This window comes from Mastigoproctus giganteus, chromosome 9 (assembly GCF_048544385.1).
Source record: "Mastigoproctus giganteus isolate SK-2022 chromosome 9, ASM4854438v1, whole genome shotgun sequence".
NCBI lineage: Eukaryota > Metazoa > Arthropoda > Arachnida > Uropygi > Thelyphonidae > Mastigoproctus > Mastigoproctus giganteus.
The window spans coordinates 21,166,933-21,188,177 of record NC_143583.1 but is presented as its reverse complement, the minus strand read 5'-3'; the positions used below and the strand labels follow the sequence as shown (position 1 = coordinate 21,188,177).

At 37.5% G+C, this 21,245-nt stretch overlaps 1 protein-coding gene across 1 annotated transcript; it reads right to left on the bottom strand.

The window, feature by feature from the left end:
- Positions 1 to 237: 237 nt before the first annotated feature.
- On the bottom strand, positions 238 to 17,700 carry LOC150080081 (protein KRI1 homolog). Its single transcript, XM_090381657.1, has 3 exons — positions 17,598 to 17,700; positions 14,840 to 15,051; positions 238 to 2,682 (listed from the first exon to the last, which is right to left on the bottom strand). The coding sequence occupies exon 3, from the start codon at positions 2,647 to 2,649 to the stop codon at positions 238 to 240; it is 2,412 nt and encodes an 803-aa protein (XP_090237783.1). The 5' UTR covers positions 2,650 to 2,682; positions 14,840 to 15,051; positions 17,598 to 17,700.
- Positions 17,701 to 21,245: the final 3,545 nt, after the last annotated feature.

Genomic DNA, 21,245 nt, shown 5'->3' with positions numbered 1-21,245 from the left:
CATTATTGAAGGGCATTACATCATATGCATCAAGCAAAACTATCACTGTAAAACTAAAAACGTGCATTACTTGTCTATATATGTCAATGTAATATCTGTATCTTGCAATGAACAGCCCAATTAAATTGGTTTTTGTTAATGAATATCTATTTTTCATGAAACAAATTTTGTCATTAATTCTGATAAAAAGGTATTCTTTTGTAACAATTAACCATTATTTTTTACAAAACATTTATATCAACATTTTTTAGAATACAAAATTTTATTTTTAAATTTTTTTGGATTAATTCCATATGCTTTCAGTCTACTATCTGAAATTGATAATCTTTTATCAGATAATTCTTCAGTAGATTTAGTAGAATGTGAGCTGTAAGGTTTGTGTTTCTTTTTGGCACCCATGTTTGGCTTACTGAATTGTGATTCATTACTTTTATCTCTATTCCATGTTTCATTGGATTTTTGGTGATGAGTGTTGGCATTATTGTGGAGTATATTTTTCTCTTTTATAGAGTCTGCTTTTCCAGACTCTGAAAGTAAATGTGACTGCGCCTGAATCTCATTCAATGTGTGCAGATCTGAATTATTAAAAATCTGATTCGAACTGGCATTTAGTTTTGCTTTCCGTTTCTTCCTTTTTCTTTTCATTGTGCTACATTCTTGGCCTGCATTTGAATCTAAAGGTGACTCTTCACTTTTGTGAGATGGAGGTATCTTCATTTCTTTGCTATTTTCAACAATTGTATTGGAATTAGTGCTGTTTCCATTCAAATTCACTTTCTTGTTTTTCTTTTTCTTTCTTTTCTTTTTTCTTTGATCACACAGCAGTGCTCCACTACTGTTTTGCATTTTGTCATTACTTTCTCCACTTTTCTCTTTGTTTTCATCATCTGGTTGAAATAAACTTAAAAGAATCTTACTTTTCAGCTGTGAGTTATTTGCCTTTTTCTGATATGCTTGAATATCATACCGTTCCTCTTCTTCAGTTCGATACTGTGTTGTCTTTTTCAAGGAGCACCATTTATTAAGTTCTTTGTCCTTGCAAGTTAAAATTTCTTCTGTTAAAAGGCCAAAGTCATTTTGTACAACCTGCCGATAAGGAAATCGTATAGGCATATCACCAATCCAATCTTCACAGTCTAGTTTATAGTATTCATCAAGGTATTGTTGAAATGATTCATTGTTTGGATTAAATATAGGCTTTTTCTTCATTACAGCTTTAGCAAATTGGGATTTTCTCTTCCTCTTTCTACTCGCATTCATTAATTCCTTCTCTAAGTCATCTTCAGATTCATTTTTTCCATGAAATTCAACTTGTTTCAGTTTTGATTTATTTTGTCCTTGATCTTCTTGACTTTCTTCAGAATCACTCTGGTTTTCTGAGTTTTTTATTCCTTCCCATTCATTCCAGTTAGTATCATCTAACTCTTCATCGTGAGGAAATACTGGTTTTAAATTTCCTTCATCTACAGCATAATAATCGTCATTAAACAATTCTTTCATTCTCTGATCATATTTTTCAGGATCAAAATCATCTTCTAGATCAGCATCCTCAAAATCAGCAGCATTGTCACCAGTAATTTCTTTTAATGTTTCTATTTTTTCCATTATCTCCTTTCTCTTTAAAGCTTTTAATCTTTTAATTTCTTCTTTCTTTTGCAATTTCTCTTGTTTCTTTTTCTCTTCACCTCTTTCTCTTCTCTCTTTTCTTCTTGTATCTGGTTTTCTTAAGGAATCCTTTATTGTTCGAGGATAACTTTTAATAAACTCAGGATCAGGTTCCTCAAATCTGAAATTAAATTTGTGCTCAAATACTTCTTGTTTTTCTAAAAACTTTTCATCTTCACTGAGATCTACATCATCATTTATTATTTCTTCATAAGTTGGTATTCTTTTGCTGTTATTAGCTTCAGCATACCTTTTATTCAGTATATAGTCTTTTAAAAATTCTTCAGATGGCTCTAATTCTGAATCGTTCCAATGGTCATGAAGATATTTCAAATCCTTTTCCAGATCCTTATTTTGTGCTGAAAGGGTTTTCTTTTCACCTTTCAACCATTTTAAGTATTCTTCTTCTTCAGCTTCCTCTTCTTCTTTGGTTTGTTTTCTTTTAACCAACAGTTTGTCATCATCATCATCATCATCATCAGAATTTTTTAAAGCTGCTCTGAAACTTTCCTTAAGTATCTTCTGCTCTTCGATGTATGATGGTGAAGAAGGCCTTTTTCCCTGTTTGTTATTTTCATTATCATCATTAAAAATTCCTTTATTCTCTATAATTAGCTTTCTTTCATAATCTTTTAAGAACAGTGGCTTTTCTTTTTTTTCTTTTTTAATATTCTTTGTTCTTTCTTTTTCATTAGGAAAAAAAGATATATTTTTATCATATATTCGTGGATCTTTACCCTCCAAAAGACTTAAAGTCCGTAAAAAACTGATATTATCTTCTTGTGAAAGATCTCCTACTTCACTTTCAGAAGAAGAAGACGAAGTATCTAATTCAGAAGCATTGATATCAACATCACCATATTTGGCCTTCAGTTTTTGTAACTCTTCTGCACGTCGCCATTTATCATACCTTTCTGCATAGTCCTTATTAATTTTTAACTCTGCTTCGCTTTCTGAAGATGAATCATCTAGGAGTTGAGACATAATGTTGTTGTAGAAACCCTTTTCGTGCAAATACTGCAAGATAAAACAATAATCCAAGATTACATTAAGAATTAATTCATAGAATAATTTTACATTTTTAAAGCATAGAGAAAAATAAAAGTAAAATAAAGTTTACAGAAAAGGGTAAAATTTGTTTATAATCCAGTATAGCCACATAGGGTCAAAGAAGCTTATAACTGTAGTCATTTACAGGAAGTCAACAGCTTACAGTATGAATAGGTGTTTCAAAGTTGGATTGTTCACACAACTATAATGTCACAATTCTGGTTATTAATTTCTTCTTTGGTACATTTTATACAGGAGGAGAAGAAATTTTATACTTTCATTTTATAAACACATAAATGTGCTCCATTATATATTATATTATATTGTATCAATTTTTCGCAAAGTAAAACACAAGATGACATGGCAACTAAGTTTATTAAAATAAGTGCAATTACCAAGCATGCAATACTCAACACTTTTGTCTCGAGTACCAAAGTAGTGAAATTAACTATAACCGTCTAAAAGAGGGTCAAAAATATATCAGAACTACATATTAACAAATCTGTCATTAACAGCTCTAAAATAATAGTAAATATTTGAATTTAATTTTTATATATATGAAGATATACGAAAAAGAGGGGATGGTATAGCATACTTCCACATATCCCCAGAAAATAAAGGGCTGATAAGTACAAGGCAGGGCAGTAAAAAGAACCCAAAGTGAAGGAGCTCAAAAATGGTTTTATTTTTATTCAAAGTAATCACCATCTGATTGAATGCACTTATTACACCATTCTAAAAGTTTCTGAAAAGAGTCAGCAAACAGCAAAGGCATCCAAAGAGATGTTCAGTTCAGCGGTTATGTTTTTTTTACATCCTCAACATCCTGAAATCTCTTTCCTTTGAGGGAGGGCAGTTTTCACCTTGGGAAAGAGGAAGAAGTCTGCTGGTGCTAGATCAGAAGAGTAGGGTGGATGGTTGATCTGTCCAATGTCATGCTTCGTCAGAAATGTCTCCACAAAAGTGGGGAATGGGCAGGGGCATTGTGCAACAAGAACCAACTGCCTTTCTCTTGAAATTGTGGCCTCACCCAGGAAATGTGCTTAAATAGTCATTGAAGCACCTTTATGTAGAATGAAGCAGTGACTCTTTCCCATTCAAGTACAAATTCCTTGTGAATCACACCCTGTTTGTAGAAAAACAATGATCAGCATCACCTTGATCGGACTTCTGTAAACAAAATTTTTGGACCTTGGTGATGATTCTGAAGTCCTCTGCATACTCTGATGGTTTGTTTCTCAGTCATACTGAAACACACGAGACTCATCTCCAGTGACAATGCGGTTGAGGAAATTAGGACTGTTTTGACATGTCTTGATGAGGTCTTCACACGATGACACTCTCTTTCTTGTTTCTGCTGATACACGAGGTTGTGCAGCATAAATTTGCACAGATCTTCCTTTTCCCTAAATCTTTATGCAGAATTTGACAAATTGTCTCCTTATTCATATGCAATTCATCAGCCATTACTCTGAGGGTGAAATAATAATCTCTTGCCATAATTTCCTGAACTTCTGCAATTGTGCCTTCATTTTGAGAGGTTGATGGATGCCCACTTCTTGGATAATCGCAAACATCCTCATATCCATCTTTGAACCATTTACACCATTCAAATACATTGGTATGACTTAACATTTCATCATAAACAGTTTTTAACATTTCTTACATTTCTGTTGTAGACTCTCAGTTTAAAGCAAAATTACAAGATTGTGACATGGAATGTTAACCCTACTGACACAACTTGTTAATGGCAAACTGTTAGCCAACAGGACAATTTCTGTACCACCATCTGTTGAAGGAAGTTTGAACTACAAGATACCACTTCCATTTATTTTCAAACTCACAGAACGTGACCACAACAGCAACAGTTCAGGAACTTTATTGCTACACCTCACAAAATAATAAAGAAACAGTAACAATAATCTCAAGCTGCAATTTTATATAATGAATGTTTCTGAAAAGAACCTAGTGCTTTTCAGGATGGATGCCCACGAAGGATTTAAATTGGGGGCCTATCAAGCTCTCAGCCGCCTACATCAACACCAGGGCAAGTGCTGGTGAAGCCATCAAATGTCGACACCATTGGGATATCAGAGACATGGGTGTCACTGAGATACAAGGAAATGCAGAATTTTAATATGGGGAGTACAATATGTACAGAGGGAGAAAGGGTTATGTTGTTAGTTAAGAAATACAAAATCTAAGGCAGTGCATCCAGTTGACATGGGTGGCCAGTGCAATGTTGAGTCAGTTTGGTGTGCCATAAGCATTGGGAAAGCAAAAATGAGACGAGTATGTTATAGGCATAATGATTGCGATGAGTGCAATGAACAACTGTACAGAGAAATAGAGTGGGCCAGTAAATCGGACTGTCTTATAATGGGCGATGACAACTTCTCAGATATAGATTGAAACTTGTGGATTGGTCACTCACACACTAACAAGATTTCTGTGGATTTATTGAATGACTGTTTCAACAGCAGTATGTTCTCAAGAGGCTACCAGAGGGAGTGATACTCTTGATTTGATTATTAGCAGTGATTATTCATTCATTATGAATCTGCTATTGCAGATTCACGTCCAGGAATATATATAACATTTCATATATAAGATTCCCTAATAAGATGAAAAAGGATTGATGTTCAGAGAAGAATTCAGGAAGGTTGTACCTAAGACAGTGGTGAACAGTGTGGAATCAGAATGGAAAGTATTCAAAGACTGTATAGTAGGATTGATAGAGCAGGTTTGCGGAAAGACAAGCAATAGAAGGAGATGGAAAGAAACCTTGTGGTGGAATGAGAGGATGAGAGAGGCTGTGAAAATCAAGAATAATGCATTCGAGACCTACTTCCGGAACAGAAATGATGAGAATAAACAGAGGATTGAAACCGTGAACAGAGAGGCCAAGAGGATAGTTAACGAGAAGAGAAGACTATGGTTGGAAGAATGAGGTGAAACTCTACAACAAAATATCAAGGGTAATAAAAAGATGCTGTATGGTATGGTATGGTGAGGAATAGGAGAAGAGATGGTGAACAGAGCAAATACTTGATGGATGAGAACCTAATACCCAAGGATGAAGGGATAAGAGAAACACGCAAGAAGTATTTTGAAAAGCTGTTAAACATCAGGACAGCTAGGAAAAGCGACAAGGGCAGGTTAATTATAAAAGAGGGGATGAAAGAGAAGATATGGAGAGAGACCACACAGACCTGATGTGGAATGATGTAATGTAGGCATGGAAATACATTAAGACAGGTAAGTCTGCTGGTATAGATGAGATAAATGGAGAGATGCTGAAGGCTACAGGCGAGGCACGGATACTGTGGACATACAGACTGTTCCGCAAGATCTGGGATGAGGGACAGGTGCCAAAGGACTGGAAAGAAGGTTTGATCATCCCATTGTTCAAGAAAGGGAACAGGAAAAAGTGTTCCAATATAGAGGCATCACACTACATCACATATGAGTAAGCTGTATGAGAGAGTGTTAGAGTGGAAGATAAGAGGAACGATTGAAAATAGAATGGCCCAGGAACAGTATGAAAATTAGATCCACTGTCGATCAGGCCTGGCAGATCGACAGTGGATCTAATTTTCTGCATCAGATAGAAAAGTGTTATGAACACAAAGAATTATGGATGCCATTTTTGGACATAAAGTTTGATGCTGTGAAGAGAGAGAAAGTGTGGGAGGTTTTGAGAAACTTGGAGATAGAGAAACATCTTGTGAAGAGAACTGAGAATATATATATCAATACAGTGAACAAAGTAAGAACAGTGATGGGGTTGATGGAGAGCTTCGAAATAACATCAGGTTTGCGGCAAGGACGAGTCCTGTCACCACTACTGTTCATAGCTGTCATGAATGATGTGCAATGTAGAGTGGCGGAACAACTTGGACAGGAATGATTCTAAAGAGGACTGGCAAGTATCTAAGAAGTGAAGCACCATTACAAAGACTGGAGTGATAGACAAAGAAATAAGTAGAAGGATACAATGGGTGGGAATTTCTATAGGCAGAAAGAGATCTGATCTGAAACAGGAACATACTGAAGTGTAAGAAGGTTATATATCAGACCCTACACTGGTGTGCAAAACTTAAGGTCCAACACTATCAAACGAAACAACCTGTGGCGATTTGCATAACTGTGGCCATTCAGTAGAAAGCTGGCACACATGCAAAAATTTGAATCGTGATGAGAGGCCTCACATAAACAGATAAAAGCAGTTATGTGCAAATTACCGAATGGTGAGCATGATTGTTACAGATGTTTGATTGGTTTCATACAGTGACAGACAATGAAATGGCCAGTAGACAACATCTGGATGACTTTACCTGGGGTCCAATAATTGAGAAGCTCGAGGAAGGTCAAAGTGTGAGGAGTGAGGAGTGAGTTTGGTATCACCCATAGCATCGTCTCACATGCGTGGTTGGCCTTCAGAACGACAGGTACAGCTTTTCAAAGGACCAGTGGCGGTCGTCCACAAAAAAAAAAAAAAAAAAAAAAAAGCCCAACGATGACCGCTATATACTACTACAGGCCAAGAGGGAAAGAGACCAGACAGCGGGATCCATTACAAACCAGCTGCACAGGGCGCAGGATATCGCAGTTTACTGTGGCCAGGCGACTCCACAAAGGTGGACTGTTTGCCCGACGGCCAGTATGCTGTGTCCCTTTAACACCTAACCAACAATCGGAGACACCATTTACAGTGGTGCATTGAACATAAGGACTGGACAGCTGCGCAATGGAGTAAGGTACTCTTTACCGATGAGAGTAGATTCAGTCTCAGCACTGATTCTGGATATTAGCTAATCTGGCAAGAGGTTGGCACATGGTATAACCCCACAGACATCACTGAAAGGGATCGATATGGCGGTCGAGGTGTTCTCGTCTGGGGAGGCATTATCTTGAATGGATGTACACAACTCCAGATACTGGAAGGTGGTACTTTAACTGGTGCATGCTACTGTACTGAGGTAATCCTTCTCCATGTGCGTCTGTTCCGAGGTGCCATTGGACCCGAGTTCATGTTTATGGATGATAATGCTGCACCCCATTGGACAGCAGCTGTTGATATGCTTTTGGAAAGTGAGGACATAGTTCGTATGGATTGGCCTGCCTGTTCCGCTGATCTAAATCCCACCGAACACATATGGGACGCTCTGGGGAGATGCCTAGCGGCATGTCCACACCCACCAGAAAATGTTCACCAGCTGAAGATGGAGCTGACAGAGCAATGGACTATGTTACCATAAGAACTTATAACAACATTGTTCTAAGTATGGACAGGTGGTGCAAAGCCTGCATTGACATTAATGGTGACCATATCTCCTACTGAGGACCACCTCTTCCCTTTGTTCCACCTTTGGCAGTGATGCATCTGTATTGTGGCAGCCAGTGTTGCCAATTTTGAATAAAGTCTCTCTGTACTGTTTTGTTTCCGTTGTTGTGTCGGTGTCATTTCCTTCATCATTTCTGTACCTCATGAGGCTCCTTTGGTATGCTTTTCCCATATCCAGCCACTTCTATGAGAAGCTACAGGTGAAAATCTGACTGGTCCTTAAGTTTTGCACACCAGTGTTATTACGTAACAATTCTGATGTATGCATCTGAAACTTGGACTATGAGGAAAAAGGATGGAAGCAGAATTCAGGGAGCAGAGATGAGATTTGTGAGGAGCATAGTCAGAAAGATAAGATGCGACAAAATCAGGAAGATGTTATTAGGGAGAGAATTCAAGTTGAAAAATTCCAGAATAGGATTGAAAGGTTTGGACATATCAAGAGGATGAATGATAGGCATTTGCCAAGAAGATGAATGAGAGGCATTTACCAAGAAGAATGTTTGATTTACAATTAAGGGACAAAAGACCACAGAGGAGACCAAGAATGAGGTGATAAAGACTGATGTCATTAAGAAAGGAAGCAACTGGAATGAAATCAATGACGGAGAGAGTACACAGACAGGGCATGGTGACGAGGCTTCATACATCGACTCGTGGAATAGTGGAACGATGACAGATGAAGACGATGATGATATCATTTCTGCAGTTAGAGGAACCACTAGTTAGCAATGATCAGTATATGTGGGATTTACTTAATGATGTACTACCATCAGGGGAAATGGAAGAGTTTTTGCTTTCATAAAGGCAACTACAGTGGTCCCAAACAGTTTTTAAATTCTATACAGTGGAATCAATTGATGATATTACCAACAGCAAATTCTATAACGTGAAGCACTCAAGGAATTAATCATGGAAGCTACTAGGTTTTTCATACCAGCTAAGAAATACTGTTCAAGGTTTAGGCAAAAATGGATGTCAGATGAACCAATGAGACTTGTGGCGAAGAAGAAAAAGCATGGGGGTGCATATAAATTATTAGGTTACACAGAAAGCTATAGTAGATATACAACAATGAGCCAAAACATTATGACCAGCGAGTCATTATGCAAATCGAAGCAACTGCAGGTGAACTACGGTGAGTGTATGGGTCGGAACACAGTATAAAAAACACCTGATACTGAGCTCTGTTAATCAGTGTTACTCTTGTTCTTCAGATGGGAAAGGCAGTGGACTTAAGCAAGTTTGACAAAGGCCAAATTGTAATGACCAGATGACTGGGTCCGAGCATATCCGAAATGGAACGGATGCTACGTTCAACATTCAGATCTCCATTCATAATCACCCCACAGGCCACGTCAACCTGAAAAACTTTCTCCAGTTCTTCTGTTAAAAATTCTTTTGGCGGCACTTCAGTGTTATCCACTTCAGAATTGTTTTCCTCTTCTGCATATACAGTTTGCTTGTCAATTTCAAGGAGAGTTGCATCATCTAAGTCACTTGCATGTGAGTCAGTGCAGTTGTACATTAGCAGTGTCCAAAGTTATGAATCCCAAGTCTTTTCCGACCTTCACAATATCTTTGGAAATTATCTGAACTTACGAATCAAAACCAGTGAAATCATTTACCAAATGGGGCAAACATTCTACCAAACAGAACACATGTTGTTGGCAGTGATTTCTAGCCAAGATGCAGATATATTTTTGATTGTATTTAAAGGGGTAAAAAATAAATTGTGAAATGAAAAGTTTGAAAAGCTATCATGTCACCTCGTCAGGATGGAATTAAGAATACTGTTGCACGTTGCCGCTGACTGCCCAAGGGGAGCTACTGGCACATGTGCATGTGAGACGGCGCCTCTGTAGCCAGGTGGGAAGGAGCAGCAGTGCGTAGCACACGCTTCTTGATTAGACCGGGGTTCGAGCCCATCACCACCAAATACGGAGGATGCGGAAAGGTCAGGGAGTGACCACCGCATATTCCCAGAGCAATATGGCCTTAGTTGCTAATGCTCCTAAAAACCAAATAACAATCATGTGAGACAACAGAGTTGGCACTACAGCATATATATACCGTATGTAGGCTGCGACAATGCAGCATATATGTATAGTACCTGTCTAGGCTATTGAATGAGTATTAATATGTACAGTAAATTTTTCGACTTAAACTTAATTGAAAACCGTGTTATAGTGAAACCCGTGCTGTTTGAAGCCGTGCTAAACGAAGTATTGCTGTAATCTCAACCTGTTCAAAGCTTATACAGTAACCTCTCATGAGGAACCGAGTCAAATGCTTTGTTAAAATCCAAATAAACTATGTCGAAATTGTTCCCTATATCCAGATCATAAGTAACTGTGTCAAAATAGCCCATTAAGTTACTTAAACATAATTTCCCCTTAACAAGACCATGTTGTGTGTCCTTCAGAATGCCATATCTATCTAAATGTCCCAGGATTGTGCTCTTAGTCATTGCCTCTAAGATTTTTCCTATCACTGAAGTCAGACTAACCAGTCTGTAGTTACCAACTTCATTCCTAGAGCCACTTTTATGTATTAGCGATACATCGGCACTTCTCAGGAAGATTTCAAAAGAATCTCACCTTAGTCCAAAGATGCCCTCATAATTAACCTCAATGATTCAAAACACTCCCTTACACTCTCTCTCTCTCTCTCAAAAGTACAGGGTATATGCCATCAACTCTGGAAGCCTTATTTTCCTTTATGCTCAAAAATTTTCTAATAAACAATCATTTGTAATTACGGCATCACTAATTTCATATGGCTGCACTTCACTTGCACAGCTTGTTTTCAGCATGAAGGGTCTTTCATCAGTAAAGACAGATGAAACGTACTTGTTCAATTCATCTGATATATTACTGAAGACAGCAACATACTTGTTTTGTTATTTATTTATATTCACAGATACAGCAGAACTTTAGAGAGAGGTCATTCATATTAAATTATAAATCTGAATATAAAAATTTTTTTATATAAAAAAAAATTAAGATAATTGTACTTTTGTCCCATATACTGCTTCTTAAAGTATATGTACCAGATTGGGAACTGATAAACAGCAGGTTTTCTCAGTTTATTTCTAGTATGAGGGTGATTCAATAAAGAATCGCCCTCACCTACTTCCACATATCGCAGAGTCATGATATTTTATGTGTAGCATCTCTGTACTAAAGGTGTAAAATTTCAGCCCTGTGTCAATTTGTTTTTCTCTTACAGAGCTGATCATGTGACAAAGTAGCATCATGGACAAAGTTGAAGCCAGAGCTGTAATACGGTATCTGTTCTTGAGGGGGAAATCTCCTAAAGAAATCCACAAGGAGGTGACTGCTGGATATACGGATGAAGCCCCATCCTATGGCACTGTGAAGCACTGGCATAGACAGTTTAGGTGTGGTTGGACATTGGTAGAATCTGAGCCCATTCCAGGTTGTCCTCATTCAGCCATTGATGACAGCACAATCAGAAAAGTGGAGTCGTTAATCATGGAAGATCGCCAGATATCTGTGCGTGAATTGTCCAGGGAGGTGAAAGTTAGTGTGGGCTCTGTTGAAACAGTCCTTCATGACCAACTCCATTTACGGATATTGAGTGCAATATGAATTCCCCGATTATTGACTGGTTTCCAGAAGGCTGATCGACAACAGAAATCACAAGAGTTGTTAGCCCAGGATGAAAGATGGATACACCATTTCGACCCTGAAAGTAAAAACCAGTCCACGGAATGGCAACGTCATGGTTCCCTACCCCCACAAGAAGGCAAGGGTCTAAGCATCAGCAGGAAAGGTCTTGCTGACAGTGTTTTGGGATCAGAAAAGCGTAATAATGATTGATTACCTGCCAAAAGGTAGAACAATACAGGTGCCTATTATGCCAACTTACTCACAAAATTACAGGAGAAAATCAAAACACGTAGGTGTGGCATGCTGTTCAAAGGTGTGAGAATGCTTCATGACAATGCCCCAGTTCACACTTCTGAAATTGCAACAACACAAGCGCCCACTTTTGGATATGAAATACTGCCCCATCCAGCCTACTCACCTGATCTTGCACCATCGGACTTCTTGTTTCCTTCCCTGAAATTATTTCTTCGGTGAACCCACTTCCTGACGATGAGACACGCATTTCTGCAACAGAGTCATGGTTCAAAGACCAACCTCACCACTTCTACAAAAACAATATCCATAGCCTCATCCATTAATGGGAAAAACGTGTAAATCTGCACGGTGGCTATGTAGAGAAGGACTCAAACCTGTGCCAAGAATCAATAGGCTAGCACCTCTGCAGCTTGGTCAGGGCAATTCTTTATTGAACCACCCTCGTATAAATAATTTACTTCATCTCATTATTCTTTTATGTAACCGAATAAATAAAACTATATGCATACTTTTTACTAAATACTGAATAAATAATACCATATGCATACTTTATGGCTTTCAACAGACTGAGCAAGCTCACTGCTGATGGAATCCTTCCTCTTTTCTACATGAGGGGATATAAATTCAAACCGAGGAAGGATGTTTGCAGGGTAGATGTGTGGAAATTTGTCTGTAGTCAGCAGGTGGTTGACTGTTGGAATAAACTCCCATCTAGTTATTGTACAGGTGTGTAGTTTGAATAACTTCCAAGGAAAAACTAGACAAACTGTTAAAAGGATGGACAGGTGAAATATGAAGTGTTGGCTTTTTTTCTCTTCTTTTTTCTTTTGTTTGGTTGATGCTGTATAAGCTTGCTTTTTTGTGTCATTTTCCACTCTTATTATTAATAGTAAATGATACAAGATGTTACCCGTGTGCAGTACTGCTCAGCCTAATGCTGTATAATCCTAATAAGGTTTCATCAATATCATTAATAAATACTGAAAACAATAATGGGCCTAGCACAGAATCCACTATGTGTATGCAAAGTAGGTAGATGCTGTATGTCTCACTTTCTAGCGTCACATGCAAACACTAGTAAACCTCTGGTCATGGAAATAAAATGAGATTGTGCTGAGTCTGGGTAGCACAAGTTGATTGATTGTTGTTATTTGGAGCATTAGCAACTAAGGCCATATTGCTCGGTGCGGTGGTCATTCCCTGACCTTTTCGCATGCTCCGTATTTGGTGGTGACGGGCTCGAACCCCGGTCTAATCAAGAAGCGTGTGCTACGCACTGCTGCTCCTTCCCACCTGGCTACGGATGCGCCGGTAGCACAAATAGTAACCATGTCTGTTTGCAATATCAAGACTCGTAATACCCTTGAAATGTAACAGTAACTGCCAACTCAGGAACTGACATTTCTGATGTTGATAGAGCTGTGAAACATAACTGACAAGCAACAGCAGACCAAACAGGAGCAGAATTAAACATATGTAGGAGCTCCTTTTCTCCATAAAAATGAACAATAGAGAGCTACACAAAGCTGGCTACCATGGCTGGGTTACTGTGCACAAGCCCCTCATAACACCCACCAATGTCCTTCTGCATGTCCGGTGGTGGAAGCATATGTTGCTGTGTAGTGGCACAATGCAATATGGTCTGATGAGACGTGTCCCTCATCTTCTTCTCAGCCAATGAATGTGTGCATATGTGGCAATAGCCAAAGGAAACTATACCTTCCTTAATGTCTGCATCTCAACAGTTAAGAATTGTCAGTTCCATAGTAATGTGGGGCACATTTACCTACCATGGTCTAGGTCCCCTCATTCCAGAAAGTGTTTGTTTTGCTGGTGAAAGCTATGCACCGGTGAGATGGCCAACTCATCCTAAGTGATCCTCTGCGGCCCACACTACATTCCTGTCCAACCAGAATGACATGTCACACTACACAGGGCCTGTACCATTAAGCAGCAGTGACCTAAAGCTCAGGAGGATGAAGTTACCCATTTGCTATTAATTCCCCAGAACATTTATGAGATTTCTAAAGTGGTACCTACAATAGTGGCTTCTCTGTGTGAAGTGGCACCTTTCCTTATACACAAATTGTGCAAAATCCATACAGGACAGTTCCAGTCTTGTGGATTCTATAGTATGTGCAGTATCAGTACCATTTGGGGCGCCTCTGTAGCCAGATGGGCAGGAGCAGCAGTGCATAGCACACGCTTCTTGATTAGACCGGGATTCAAGCCCATGACCACCAAATATGGAGGATGTGGAAAGGTCAAGGAATGATCACTGCATTATCCCCACAGCAATATAGCCTTAGTTGCTAATGCTCCTAAAAACCAAATAACAAACACAAACAGTACCATTTGGGTCACACACAATGACTGACTTTTCCACAACCACAGCCTTTTTCTGTCCACAACTTGTACTTACCTAATTATATTATAATTATATTAAGTATTATCACGTAATTATGCAGGTAGTTATGTCATTCATATCCTATTGTGGTCATTAACTAACACATACCCTGCAGAATGCTACATTGTCATGAATATGGCTGGCACTATAAGCATAGGAGACCTTAGGCACTAATATATCTATGTCTGATATTTTAAATATTTGGAGGTATACTAAACTTTTTTCACACACACCAAAATGAAAACTCTGGCATAAATAAAGAAATATGAAGCCAATGAAAATTGTTGCTGCAGTAAATAATTTGTCTATTATGTATAAATTGTGAACAATTATTTACACAAATCCATTGTGGTTAGGTATTTAACAGGGCTTAAATTTAATTGCTACATAGCACGCTTTTAAAAGCTGTTAGAAGAAGAATTATAAAACTGAAATTTACAACAGAAACTGAATATACAAAATAATGAAAATTTGGCTTACCTAAAGAAAGAGCAATTCCCAATCTTGATTTTGAATGCAAAGGAAGATGAAATATGGCTTAAAAATATTTTATTCTACTGATTATTATGACAGGGACTTCAGTTTAGCATTCTAAGGTTAAAGAGATCTGTGCTAATTGTAATTTCACATTACAGTAGTCCAGAACTAAAAAATCACATTTTCCCCATCCCGTACTTTAGAGAAGAAAAATTCTGAAAAAATATTAGGGAAAATAAGTAGATGAACAATGTATATAATGCAATAATTCAAGTTTTATTTAAGAAATAAAATATGCAATTTTATTATAATGAAAAATTTTTTTGTTATTTTAATTGTGATATAGAAACATGTAAATTAGTCTAATACAGTCAAAAAAGATTAATATGTCATGAGAACATAATCTAAATGCTAATATTGCCTGAACTTGCAAATGCTATTTTCCAAGTTCAGATGGACAGGATCATATGCAGTCAAGACTCCATTTCAAAAGGGTGTCAAGAAAATACATACTTTTTATTAAATTTAATTAGAAAACAAATTGATATATCGGTGTTAGAATTCATACACTAAAATTTAGTGTATGAAAATATTTTTCCATAAGCCATAATCTTTATCCATAAACTCAAGGTCATGATACAAAAATTTGGTGTGCTATGCAAGAAAATAAAATGCCATATAAGATATCTGTGCTAATCCTAAAAATAGCTAAAATTTTCCTCTAAATTCCAGAAGTGCCAACTATTGCCATCACTACAAATAATCACTGCATGCCATGCATATACACTATTATATTATGAATTTTGTGACCACTACCTATTTTGATTTAATCTTACACAATCAACCTACAATGTTGTTTACTACTACTTTTTACCTTCCACACAGGCATACCTCAAATTGTTTCCCATTCCCCACAGGTATACCCCCCCCCTCTTGATTACTTTTTCACAAAAACAATATTGTCCACTTTCTTGTTTACACCAAAGACAATTTTTTTTGAGATCACTAAGCAGAATATCAAAATAATACCTTATAAAGTACAAATAAAACTATCTCACACCAGCATCCAACGTTTGTAAACATGACTGATCAAATATTATTATGCAGTCATGTTTTCTCAGGAGGCGCCTCCATAGCCAGGAGCAGCAGTGCATAGCACACGCTTCTTGATTAGATTGGGGTTCGAGCCCATGCCCACCAAATACGGAGGATGTGGAAAAGTCAGGGAATGACCACCGCATATCCCCGCAGCAACATGGCCTTAGTTGCTAATGCTCCTAAAAACCAAATAACCACAAATAACAAATTCTCAAGCATATAATTTGCAACTAAGTGTAACCTTGGGTTGTAATAGATTTTTCTCCCACTATATTAGTATTATTATGGATCAAACACATAAATCCATTATTTTTATTAACAAGTAATCCATTTTTAACGATCAAAACATATTTAATAGAGCTCTTATAGGTCTAACTTAAGTTATCTACCAATAGTTGTTGTTGTTATGTAGATTTCACGACACAACCCCCTACCAATAGTATTCACTGACAAACATTGCTTATTCTAGATCAGCAGCATGCAAATTTTGGTATCAGACAAGTTCGCGAGGTCTACCAGGAGGTGGACTCGGTGATGATTTATGTGTCACGAATGAGTTAAATAAAAAAGAATTTAAACTTCCTTGCACACTCATTCAGAAACATAAGTTGTTAGATATGTTTGTTTTCTCTAGCATATCTGGAAACCATGATATAAGTAACTGGTTATTAAGCAGCAGAATACAGGAAGGACAAGCAGAAAGATTTTTAAACATGGAAAGGAGGATCATTTTGAAGGCAAGGGTAACTAGACAAATTCTTGGAGGGTACAGATGGGTGAAGTTTTTTTTTTTTTGGCTGATACTATATAAGCTTGCTTTCTTGCATCATTTGCCATTACTACTATGGAGCAGCAACTATTCCTTGTCCTCTCTGCTCACACTGTTTTAGTTTTTTTTTGTTTTTTTTAGCATATATGTATGTGAAAACGAGGTTTATGTTCTGTCACTGTCAATAAGTGTGATTATTTTAAAGGATATAATAACTTGGCAGTGACATATCATCACCATCGTAAGGCCTAGTGCAATGTTTCTTTATTGATCTTCAATGTACATTTTCTCCTTTTCTCCTCACACATGCCCTGATGTATCTGAACCACCTGTGCGACAGGATGAGACCATTAAACATGGATTTTATGAGAGTTCAGCACAATCCACGTGTACACGACTCAAGTAACATTCCAGTGTGCCAAAGTTACATATTGGAATGTTACAAAATGTATGACAATTACAAATACTGCCTTGCAAAGGCAAATAAGTCCATATCAAACTTTACTGGCTTGAACAAAACCTTTTCAGTTTATTTAAATCATCATTTTTAATCATAAATTTTTAGAAACTGAAAATTTCATTTTAAATGACCCAAAGAAATTCATACATATTTTAGGAATTTAGATTTGCTTATCATTTTAATGTCTCATATATAAAAACCCAAACTTTTTTTCTTAGTAGCCGACTGGTTTTCCCTCTTTTCATCTCTCCATAAATACTGTATAGTTTTTCATTTTCAGAGTTTTTCGGATTATCAAATTTAATGTTATCAAATAGGGCAAAAACCACGTGGAATATAAACAGTTGGTACACGGATTGGTACATTACAGTTTAAAAATATAAAATAAATAACAAAAATTGCAAATAAATAATATTTTTTGGTAGCATGCATACCGTTCATTACCCAATCTGTAAAAATTCATATTAGACCATTATTTTGAATAACAGTACATAACTTTTCGTTAAATGGCATAACTGCTGAAGGAGAAATGATCACAAATGGCGACATATCTACCAGCGCCATCTATTTTACGAAATCAAAAATAAAAACCTGACATGGCATGTTAATCCGGTTAAAATCTTAAAATATCACCGAAAAGAGAATTGGATTTGGTTAGTAAGGTGACAAGACGTGCCAATTTTCGGCTAAATACCGCGGTTCCAAAAATTCATGGACGCTGATTTGTCCTTATTTTTATATAAAAATATTTTTCTAATGTTTTTTTTGCTTATCGAATGGGTTTTTAGTCTGAGCAAGACGAAGAATCCCATCAGTATTCAGCTTGCTCAACACATTAATTTTAACTTTGTAAATATAACATTGGAACAAGGTTCCAATGTTATATTTACAATGTTAAAATTAATATTATACTATACTGTGTAATCTTGTTAATTGAAGGTGGAAATTAACATTATCGTAAAATAGCAATAATCGTACATTTCACATTTAGGATTGTGAAGTACGAGAAAAGCATCGATAAGAACTGTATGTTCTTCCTATTGCTCAGGTACTTCTTATTGACATCGCATTGTTCTATTTTCAAGTATTAATTAATCAAGCAAGTATTAGCATTAGCATTAGTAGAGGCATACGATGCAAGAAAGCAAGCTTATGCAGCATCAGCCAAAAAAAAAAAAAAAAAAAACCCTCCCATTTCATCCCTCCATTCGTTCCAAATGCCTGTCCAGCTCAGCCTTAAATTTATTTAGGCTATTAGCTTCCACAACAAAAGATGGAAGCCTGTTCCGCCAAACAACTACCCGCTGGCTAAAGGCAGGTTTCCGCACATCTATTCTACAACTATCTTTCCTCAATTTGAAACTGTGCCCCCTCAGGTTCTTAGTCTGATCAAGACGAAGAATCCCATCAGCATTCAGCTTCCTCAACACATTCAAGGCCTTATACACATCGATCAGATCACCTCGCAGGTGCCTACTCTCCAGGCGCTGCAATTTGCAGAACTTAGGCCTTTATTGGTAAGAGCACCCCTTTGTTCCGCTCACCAATCTTGTTGACCTTCTTTGTACTCGTTCTAGCAACTCTACATCCTTCCTAAAATGAGGCCTCCAGACCTGTACACAGTACTCTAGGTGTGGCCTGACCATTGCCTGGTATAATGGGATTATCACCTCACTGTCCCTGCTAGCAAAATTCGTATATATCATTGACAAGACTCCATGACCTGCCCTGGCAGGACGTCTGCACCGTTCAGCAAAATTCATATTTGGCTGCACAATTACCCGCAGGTCTTTTTCACTTTCCATTTCCCTGAGTGTAGTACAACCCAGTTGGTACGTTTCTCTTGGGTTATTGCTACCCATATGCAGTACTTTGCATTTGTCAATGTTAAACTCCAGTTGCCACTTCTCAGCCCATTTTCCCAACTTATCTAGATCCAGTTGGAGTAGCATACTGCCATTATTGTCGTTAACAACCGTGCCAACCTTGGTATCATCTCCAAACTTGGACATTAAATCTGATATACCTTCATCAATATCATTGATAAATATGCAAAACAACAATGGGCCCAACACCGAACCCTGGGGAACTCCACTAAAGACATTTGTTCACGAGGAGCAGTGTCCATTGATTACCACTCTCTGTTGTCTCCCACTCAACCATCCCTATATCCCTTGTAGCAGCTTACCCTTGACGCTATAACTCTCCAATTTGTACAGCAGTCTTCCATGTGCAACAGTATCAAAAACTTTCCTGAAATCCAAGTATATGATATCAAAATTATTTTTGGCATTCAGTTCCTTTGTAACCACATCATAATAACCAATCAAATTGGTCAGACAAGAGAATGCATAGCACGCATTCTTTGAGTGAACCGGGGTTCAAGCCCGTGACTACTAAATACGATAAATATTTGTATTGACGATTTATTGTAAACTCTACTGACTTGGTTGTCGTGCCGGAGTATAAACAGAAAAAATAATAATAATAAAAAATCCATGCTGTGTCTTAACTATTACTGCAGTCTTGTCTAGATACAGCAATGCTTTTTTAACCAGTGATTCCATTATTTTCCCAGGAACAGAAGTTAAACTAACAGGTCTGTAGTTATTTGTGTCACCTTTTGAACCTCCTTTGTGAATTGGTGATACATTTGCACATTTCCAGTCTATAGGGATCTCCCCTGATTCCAAGGAAGCTCTCATAATTATGGCCAAGAGCCTGCTTACTTCCTTTGCTGCTTCCTTTAATATAACTGAATCGATCCCGTCCACCCCAGGTGCCTTCCTTATCTTTAACTTCAACAATTTATCCTAGACTTTGCTCTCAGTTATTACAAAATCACTTAGCTCCCTGTTAGCGTTTTATAGACTTCTTGCAATCTCCTCGTTGAATAACTCCTCATGTGTGAATGTATATGCAAAATACTCATTCAGTTTATCAGCTACCTGAGCATGATCATCAATAGTCAACCCATCTATGTTAAGTGGACCAATCTGATTCATCCCTTTCCTTCTAGAGTTTACATAAGTAAAGCACTTCTTTGCAACCTTTACCAATGATTTCTCATAATCTGCCTTCGCCTGCCTAACCTCCTTTGTGACTTGATTACAGACTAATTTATATCTGCCATAGGCTGCTGTGTCGCCTGATACTTTACATGCATCCCATACATTCTTCTTCTCTGCCAGTAGCCTCATTAATTTTTCTGACATCCATTTAGGCCTAAACCTTGAACAGCATTTCTTAGTTGGAATGAAAAGCCTAGTAGCCTCCAAAATTAAGTTACTGAAGGCTTCCCATTTAGAATTCACTGTTGGTAACATCATCAGTTGATCCCACCGTACAGAATTTAAAAAATCTCTGAGACCTCTGTAGTCACCTTTATGAAAGCAAAAGCCCTTCCCTTTAGCCTTGATGGTAGTTACATCTTTAAATAATTCCCATATCAATACCTTGTGATCACTGTCGCCCAGTGGTTCCTTTATCTTCAGATTCCAAATGTATGAAGAATCACTACTGATAATCAGATCAAGAGTACTACTCCCTCTGGTTGCCTCTTGAACATGTTGCTGTAGAAAACAGTCAACCAATAAATCCCCAAAAGTGTTGCTAGTGTGCGAGTGACCAAACCACAAGTTCCAGTCAATATCTGGAAAGTTAAAATGTCCCATTATAAGTAAAAGAATCCTTTTCTAATTATTAATAATAGTATTTCTCATATAGTGCAAGGAAGCACAAGTTCTGCTGCACTGGAAAAAAAAAAAATTAGATAACAAAATGCAAATTGTATACTCCTCTCTCCTCACACAGTTGACCTTTGCCTTTTTTCAAACTTTGAACCTCAACTACATGCGAGGGCAACTTGTTCCAGCAATCAACGACTTGCTGGCTAAAAGAAACTTCATACAATCTAAAGATTCTAAACAATCTCAGCCCCTGTAATCTGAATTTATGATCATAATTCTGGTATTCGTTATCAGAAGGTGGAATGAGAATTCCACCTTCATTCAATTTACTAATCCCACTCAGAGACTTTTAAACCTCAGTCAAGTCACCTTTGAAGTTGCCAAGCTGTGTAG